The sequence below is a fragment of the Limulus polyphemus genome, unplaced genomic scaffold (genome assembly GCF_000517525.1).
Source record: "Limulus polyphemus unplaced genomic scaffold, Limulus_polyphemus-2.1.2 Scaffold3658, whole genome shotgun sequence".
Lineage (NCBI taxonomy): Eukaryota > Metazoa > Arthropoda > Merostomata > Xiphosura > Limulidae > Limulus > Limulus polyphemus.
In genome coordinates, this window is record NW_013669268.1 from 60572 (window position 1) to 69957 (window position 9386).

The 9386-nt window shown below is 31.4% G+C and overlaps 1 protein-coding gene across 4 annotated transcripts in view; it reads left to right on the forward strand.

Moving 5' to 3' along the window:
- LOC106469788 (filamin-B-like) overlaps window positions 1–9386 on the forward strand; it is a 50149-nt gene that overhangs the window by 11580 nt on the left and 29183 nt on the right. For all 4 annotated transcript variants that reach the window (XM_022398349.1, XM_022398351.1, XM_022398350.1 and 1 more), the window contains 6 exons: window positions 2648–2785; window positions 3164–3337; window positions 4435–4581; window positions 5884–5967; window positions 6888–7025; window positions 7814–7987. In XM_022398349.1, coding sequence (XP_022254057.1) covers window positions 2648–2785; window positions 3164–3337; window positions 4435–4581; window positions 5884–5967; window positions 6888–7025; window positions 7814–7987 — 855 coding nt within the window. The remainder of the gene's footprint in view (window positions 1–2647; window positions 2786–3163; window positions 3338–4434; window positions 4582–5883; window positions 5968–6887; window positions 7026–7813; window positions 7988–9386) is intronic.

The window sequence follows — 9386 nt, forward strand, 5'->3', positions numbered from 1 at the left end:
CTAGTAGTTAGTTTTAAACTATTAGTTTAGTTTTAGTTAGGTTAGTAGTACTTAGTAAGTTAGTTTTAACTAATTAAGTTAGTTTAGTTAGGTAGTAGTCTGAAGTAGTTTTAACATATTGTTTTGTAGGTGAGCTGAAGTAGTTTTAACATAATGTTTTGTAGGTGAGCTGAAGTAGTTTTAACATACTGTTTTGTAGGTGAGCTGAAGTAGTTTTAACATATTGTTTTGTAGGTGAGCTGAAGTAGTTTTAACATATCTTTTTGTAGGTGGGCCTAAGTAGCATAATATATGTTTTAATGAATGGGCTTAAGTAGTTTTGACATGTTTTAATGGGTGAACTGAAGTAGTTTTAACATATGTTTTTGTAGGTGAGTTGAAGTAGTTTCAACATATGTTGTTATGGGTGACCTGAATTAGTTTCAACATATTTTGTTATGGGTAAGCTGAAGTAGTTTTGACATATGTTTTTGTAGGTGAGTTGAAGTAGTTTCAACATATGTTGTTATGGGTAAGCTGAAGTAGTTTCAACATATGTTTTTAAGGGTGAGCTGAAGTAGTTTTGACATATGTTTTTAAGGGTGAGCTGAAGTAGTTTTGACATATGTTTTTATGGGTGAGCAGAAGTAGTTTCAACATATGTTTTTAAAGGTGAGCTGAAGTAGCTTCATCATATGTTGTTATGGGTGAGCTGAAAGAGTTTCAACATATGTTGTTATGGGTGAGCTGAAGTAGTTTGAACCTATGTTTTTATGCTAATTTAATCCAGTAGGTTAAAATGTTTTAAAAATCTGCCCTTGGACATTGAAATCAGTTTGAAGTGAGTTAAGACCATGAGGTTTTGAGGCCAATCATTTGTGTAGCATTAAAGGAAGAATTTTTTTTCATATTTGATTTTGATCTATTAAAGTTACCTTTGTTGTTCTTCATACTTGTTCAAAAAAACCCAGAATGCCATTTGGTCAGTCTTTTGTTTTACACTCTGGTTTAATTTTATTGCATTGTTTCCACTGACTGTTGTTGTTTTAAACCCTAAACAGTTTTGGAAAGAATTCAGAGAAAAGCTACAACGATGCTTTCAGGTTTGGCAGGGTTATCGTAAGGGGATGGGTTGTAATATCTTGACATATTTCTGTTGGAGAGGAGAAGGACTTTGGAGTAAAAGTTTGAGATTTCTAAGATTGTTAGAGGTTTGGAATTCATAAATCCAGATGATTTTTTTATAAAACTCTGTAGGCAGTAAGACTAGAGTATAAAAGTTTAGGATGGAAAAAGAAAAACTCCAGTTAAGGCTGTGTTAGTTTTCTAATAAGGTGGTTGGTCTACAGAAATTGCAGCATTGAAGGAGTTTAGGAGTAAATAGGATGAGTATTTTAGAAATTGAGGCTGGTTACAGGAAAAGGGTTTGGAGTAAGGTGATAGGAGAAAATGGGATAGTCTAGATTGGCTAAATGGCCCCTTTTTATCCATAGGAAATGAAATGGCTCTTCAATATGTTTGTTTTGTTTGTTACTGTTTGATTTTGCAGTAATTCAATATATTATTTTCACATATTCCCAAACATTGATATAGGTTTGTAATCACATTGTAAATCAAAAAGAGGTTTCATATGATCTCTGATAACATGGCTATTTTGCTAGAATATCGAAATTTATCTTGACTTCACAAAATGGAAGTTTTAGTTGTTTTTTATACATCCAAACACTAGATTTTATTGCTATGTATGCTCTTTGATTATGCTACATTTAAACACTGGTAGGTTTAAGAATTATAGGTAAGTTACAAAAAACACAAATATTGATAATTAAATTTAAGACTAGTAAAAATTGGACTGCTTATACCTCAAACAGAATGAAGTTGTAATATATGAAGTAAAATGTTTGATTTTGAAGTTAAGTGGATATTGAATGAAGGTCACTGTTTGCATTGATGCATTTTTGATGTACAAAATACACACATTTTAACTCTGGGGACAGAAGAAATTGCTCTCTGATTTATTCCATTGATGCAAACTAAAATTACCTTCATGTTGCTCTTGTAATCCTATTCATTATTAGGCCCATTACCTAATACAAGGTTGGATCACCTTTATTTATGATAATAACTGGATCCAGTGTTGTATGACCTCTAGGAGATGTGGAGATGTATTTTGATAGATTGTAGTCTATTACTGAAGGATAATGACCTGTAGGTAATTCATAGATGTTGGTAGAGACTTGTTGAAGCCTGTATTTACTGATGATATTACTGCTAAATAGATTGCAACTATCATGCCCCTTTGAGAGTCAGAGAAAGATCATTGCTCTTACCCAATGTCTTGCAGACTTGCCATTATATTATTACAAATCAAGTAGTCACTTGATACACAATATGATCAGTCTAATTTTTACATATGCAAGTAAATGTTGTGTTCCACAAAAAGTTTGAGGGTATCCTAATAAAGTAGCTAGTTAGAATAAGTGCTTTATGAATAAAAATAATAATGACATATATTATATAATTTGTAAAGCTTGGTGTAATGTGTATGTTTACTGGTACACTGTGGACTAGTTGAGGCCAACCATTCATGTTAGATTAGTAAGGTGACAAAGTTTTATACTTCATTAAGGTTTACTTAGTTGTTAAATATTTATTCATGATATTACAGGAGACCATACCATAGATATCAGAATGGCTGATCAGTTTATTGGACAAAGTCCTTACCTGGTGAAGGTTTTCGACTCTACCAAAGTCAAAGTTACAGATGTAGGAAAAGGAGTTGTGGGTAAACCTGTCTATTTCAGCAGTAAGTTAAGAGTTCAGACCTTTTTTTTTATGGTTTTTCTGGTACTCTCTAGAAATTAATAATAATGTAAGTTATTTGAATAAGCATATAAATAATATCTTTTAATGAATTGTTTTTCTGATAAAATGTTCAAATCTAAGTTATAATCTACTAAATATCTTTTATTTTGGAACTAAAGATTCCTTTTTTATGTGTGTTTAAAGAAAAAACCTAAAATCACGAAAGAAGGATTAAGATTTTACATACACTTGAATTGCTCCTATGTGCTAAAACTAAGGAGAAGTTACTTCTGATTCTGATAATAATCAAGATAATGTTTTTTTAAAATAAGATTAAGTTAATAACAATTTACCACAGTATTTTCTTTCTTCATTCAAGTTGATGCCAGTGAAGCTGGAGCTGGGAACCTGGAAATAAGTGTTTCAGTGGAAGGAAAGAATGTGCCAAACTATGTACAGTCTGAAGGAAATGCACAGTTTAGGGTGAACTTTAAACCTTCAGATCCACAAACACACATGTTAAGTGTGAAGTTTAATAAACAGCATGTGCCAGGTAGCACATTCTTTGGATTTTTTTTTTAAGTTGCTATAGATTACTGTTGCAAATTTACATGTATTATCAAGGGATGTGGTAGCAGTGACATAGCCAGGTTTTTCACGTCGGGGGGGGGGGGGGGGTGTTAAGGGGGGGCCAATAAAATAAAAAGCTGAAATTGTTCAAAATTTTTAATAACATGGTCATTAAAACAAATCACATCAAATGTAATAGTTTATAAAAGTTTATTAAATGATACAAAACGAGTTTATTATATATAAAAGCAGAAAAATAATGTATGATTAATATGCCTAGATTTTTTCAGGGGCTAGTCCCTCCTGACTATGCCTCTGGGTGGCAAGGGGCTGAAAATGCTCTAAAATATGCCTTTGTCTTCTTTGTAGCCCCACATCTAGTGAAAAATGCTTACTGTTAAAGCTGATTCACTTCCTAAATACTACAGTATGTGTGCCCACAAAATGTAGAGTGCATCCCTCTTAATTTTCTGTCTAGCCTCAGCCCCCTCACTGAAGAGAGGCTGGTTTCACCCATCTGTATTGTAATTGCTTAATGCCATAATATTAGTTTTTAGAAATTTCAGCAAGTTAGCAGATTGGAGAGTCTTCAGTACAATAGTAAAAAAAACAAGAAACTTCTGGTCGGTGAGAAACCAGATTAATGTTTTGTTTAGGGCAATGAAAAAACATGGGAAACACAAGTTAACCAAAAATAAAAACTTTTGGCCATTTAAAGCAAAGAAGAAGAAAAACAATCAAATAAAGAAAATAGACATACCTGGGTTTATAGAGGGTCTTGGCTCTCCTTATTCTGGGCACTATCAAGTACTGTAATAGTCTAACTCATTGTTTTTGGACTATAGAAAGAACTTTTATTTTATTTTGTATTATATATTTTCTTTCATTTATGACATATGAAGTTTAGAAAGTGAGTCATTAGAGCCTAGGAATTACGATGTAGTTTTGAATGTTAGCATTCTGACCAATCACTCTTTAACACTACATGTAAGCTCTGTTATGCTTGTGAATGAAAAATATTCTTTTATTTACCTGTGAAATGCATTAGATCAGCTCTAACGAATTTGTTTCTATCTAAAGGAAGTCCCTTTTACATAAAGATGATGAACAGTTCCCAGCCTTTAGTGTCTGGGACTTCTTTGAAAATGACTTCTGTTTCACGTGGAGCCAATTTCACTGTAGACACACATGGACAAGAAAATATGAAGTGTGACGTAGAGGTGACTGGTCAGTAGTATTCTTTGTAACATAACTAGTGGAAACACGAGTTGTGATTAAAATAATATTATATTGTTCGTAAAAGCATTCTAATTTCGTTACAAAAGAAGAAATAAATTAAAAATTAGGCATTAACTGTATAGAGTGCAATTGCATAATCTGAGATCAATAGTTTACTGTACGTGTATTAAAGTATTTATTCATTTAAAAAAATGATGTATAAAGTTTTAATTGATGTCTCTTTAAATAAAATATCTATAGAATAATAATATTTTGTTAAGACGATATTAACTTTCAGTACATAAGAACTTTGCTTACAGTTTACAATGAATGCCACATTTAGTAATTAATATTAACTTCCGACCAGAGTAAGTTATGTATTTTCTGTATTGGCTTAGTCATAAAACAGAAGAGCTGTGTTTACTGTTGTATTTGTAAAGGAACGTAAGACTTTTTAGTAAAGTTTTATTTTCAAAAATAGTACATTAAAAATTTGGAAATGTGAATTTCAGCTTTAGGTTAAGAAAATGTTATTAATAGTTCTTTATATTTCTGGAATCCTGATAAATATGTATAGAACACTGTTATGGTTTTGGTTTGGAGTTTTTTTTCTCTCTAATTAATATATTAAGTTGCCTTGTAATCTTGTTGCAAGTAACCCATTCGTAAACTGTCTTTGAATTTTAGTTAGAACAAAATGATCATCTTTTATGTCTCTATTTGTTGCTCTTTACATATGAAAAAGTAATGAATCAATTAAATCAGAATTATTTATTTGAGAACGTACTTTAAGGATGCTGTCCAAAATGCCCAGTTTCTACCTTATTAAGGTTGCTTAGTGATTTAAAGTATTCATTTTTGCTCATTTATTACATTTTGCATTTCCTTGTTTGTTTGTGTTTGCGTTCAAAGTTATATGATGGGTTATCTGTGCTATACCCACTAGTATCAAACCCTGATTTTTAGTGTAAAAGCTCTCAATCTTACTGCTGAGCCACTGGAGGACAGCATTTGTATGTAAATAAATCAACTTCAACCAAACTTGACATATGTATGTAAGTCAGATTAAAATTGCTGTTGTTCTATTTCTAAAAAGGATAAAGTGCAGATAAGAATTTTTGGATGTCTTATGATTGTTAATGTTATGCTAGCCATCAAATAAATGTATTTTTTTTTTGTAAATTTGCTCCATTGGGCTTATTTTTTTCCTATTGTGCTTGTTTTTATATTTTCAAAATATTCAGAAAAAATTCAAAAAAACTAAACCTGTTAATAGCGTAACAATCACTATCATGGATTCTTTCTTTTCAGCTCCTTCAGGTAAAACACTTCCTGTAGACATCAAAGCCTCTTCTTATACAACCTTTAATGTGTATTTTTCAACATCTGAAGTTGGTACGTGCAAAGAAAGGATATTTTCTTTCAATAAATACAGATGCTTTATTAGTGTTGATCATTTACGTATTTGCTCATTATTTTCATTTGTGATTATGCAAGAAACAGGGTTTTTAGGAGAACAGGATAATAAATTTGAAATAACTGTGTTAGTTTTTCTTGAACCAAACATATTGCTAACTTTGTAACTGGTTGTGTTTGGGGTTGTCTTCGTGATGTACCATTTGAATATAAAGCCAATGTATGTTCGGGTTGTTTGATAGCAAAGATTTATTCTTTTTTATCAAGCAGAAGCTTATACGTATCATAGGTTCACTTTGTTAAATAGAAAATAATAATATTTTAAAATCTAATTTTAAAGAATATTTTATGAAGAGTAGCATAGGTTTAATTGAAAGTTAATTTTATGAATTCTAATGGCAGTTATTAAGAGGAATATAGCCATAAAACAATTGTACAGAACTTCAATTTAGTCAAAAAGTCAAAATTTAGTCATTAAAGATTACACTATATAATTCTTTCATTCTAGTCACATACTATTCCTGAATTTGTATCTGTGGTACTTAAATTTATACATAAAATGTATTAATTATTTATACTCTTAAATATCTTGAAAAGATAGTTTTGTTAATTAAGTGCCATGATGCAAAGAGTATTTTTATTTGAGGATATTAAATTTTAAGCATATTAAACAGTGGAACATATTTCTATGTGCTCTTGCCATATACAGGTACGTAAATAAAACACTGGGTGACTCTTGCCTTAAATGGAAAAAAATGAAAAGAATGTTGTATGATTCTAGTTCATTCAAAGAATATTAATTACCCACATTGAAATATGATACACATACAATTGTACAGCACCAACACGAAAGAAAAAATTAAATATGTTCACTGATTTTAATGTTATTGAATTCTTAGGACCCCATTTGGTGACAGTTATGTTAGATGGTATGTCTGTACCTGGCAGTCCCTTTACTTGTAATGTGTATGATGCCACCAAGGTCAGAGTGACCAACCTCTTGCCAGGAGTAGTTGGGAAATCTGTAACATTTCAAGGTATTGTGTTTTATTAATCTATTTATAAGTGGAGAACATTTAAACTCTTGTGTTGCTTGTACATTAACATGTATTGTTTTCTAATCTAATGCAAGGTCCCCAAACGCTTTAGCTTAAATCTCCCCATGACTTTAGACCCTGGATGAAAACCCCACCTAACTATTGAATAGGTATTGTAACTACTAAACACTCTAAGATACCTTATTTTAATTGCAATTTGTTCTGTTGTTTGGGAAAAAAAAATCTCAAGCGTAAACATTGTTGTGTAGTTGTATTATTGCAAGAAACAAACTTCTCACTGGAATTATTGATTTGTCTGTTGTTGGGGAAATTTTTGTAGGGAATATTTCTACATGTGCTGAAGTCTCCCATAGATCTTCTTACGGACCCCAGTTTGGGAACCACTGTACTTTCAGATCTTGAGTTTCCTATCCTTCGAGAAACTTTCATGAGTTGTAGTGCATTTAAAAGAGATCCGTTAACCTACTTGAAGCTGTAACAGAATAAGATATTTTAATAATCAAGAAACGTAAAACTTGAAAAACATTTTTTTTTTACAATGGAATAAATGTAAATGTATATGAAACAGGATATTGCCACATTGTAGAACTGCAGACATTTGAAGAGCATATGTTTATTATTGTTGTGTTATACTTATTAAGTATCTTTCAATCATAGGTAAGAGAAGATTTTAAGCATTTTCCTCAGAAATTTTAAACAAGTTTTATATATATATTTTGTCAATTACAAATCAAAAATTATTTAATTTTTGCTATATATTATTTCAGTCGATGCATCTCAAGCTGGAGAGGGTACTCTAGAGCTCATAATTACAACCCACAAGTCTTCTGTCCATGCAGAAGTTGCAACAAGACGTCGAGGTGTATATGATGTGACTTTTGTACCACAAGAGGAAGTTCCACACTATGTTAATATATCTTTCAATGAAGAAGATATTCCAGGTAAGGATATTTATGTTTGTACATAAGTGAGCATAATGAAAACTGGGTTGCATTTTTAATGAAGCCTTAAGCCTAAATTTTTGTTTTTCTTAGACTTAATATATGTATATTAGTCATATAATATATATATATATATTAAGCAATTCATAAATAAGAAGCAGTGGGAAGCTAAACTGTTTTAGGTTTAGGTAGTGTTGAGGTCATCTTAGGAATCTTTTATGGATTCAGAAGACAGGTTCAAATCTTATTTTCAGATAATGAAAATAAGATAATGAAAGTTATAGCTCTATACTGTGTTTTTACCAATGAAGAAATAGACCACTTCTCTATTTCTATTTTACACAGGTTTTTTAGCTTTATCTTCTTGGTAGTGCTTTTATGAGAGTCTTTACAGGTATCATACAGGTATTATACCCCAAAATTGCAGCCTTTGTTTTGTCTGAGGCTAAAGCCAAAATGTAATATAATGAACTAAGATTTTTAAGAGAAAAGGATCATATTTCTTATTTATTTTTTGTCTCCAAGTGGTGAAGTTTTCAGCATACTAAGGAAGAAATGATTGTTTTTTTTGTATAAAACAAGCTAGACTGCAGTGTTTAATGTTAATTTTTATAATATGCTCTAGACAGTAAACTGGGTGCTAATAACAACTGCTTGACTAACCATCCTTAAAAACAGCTTAAACTAAATCAACTGAAATTATCGTGTTTAAAAAAAAACTAATGTGAGGGGGTTATGGACCTGTCCTAAGAAATTATTGGAGATGATATAGCTGTAGAAAATCTAACTAAGAAGACTAGTTTTGTAGTTTTGAATATCATAAGAAATAAAACAACTTATTCTGCATGTTAGCTTGTACTTGAGCAAAATTATTCATATCTTAAAAGTAAATATTTCTGAAGGATTTGCAAGATGTTTTCTTTCTGACAGTTTAGGAACTGTCTATGTTCTGAATAATTGTACTTATAATAAAAAGTTTACTTAGAGTAGATCTTCTTTTACAGTAGGTTTAAGTAGTTTCTTATCCATAGAATGGCCCAGCATGGCCTGGTGGTTAGGGTGCTCTACTCGCAATCTGAAGATAGTGGGCCCGAATCCCCGTCCCACCAAACATGCTCACCCTATCAGCCATGGGAGTGTTATAATGTGATGGATGATACAACTATTCGTTGGTAAAAGAGTAGCCCAAGAGTTGACAGTGGGTGGTGATGACTAGTTGCCTTCCCTGTAGTTTTTTTCTACTAAATTAGGGACAGCTAATGCAAATAGCCTTTGTGTAGCTTTACGCAAAATTCAAAACAATACCAAATCAAACTTATCCATAAAAGATTCCTAAGATTACCTCAACACTACCTAAACCTAAAACAGTTTAGCTTCCCACTGCTTCTTATTTATGAAT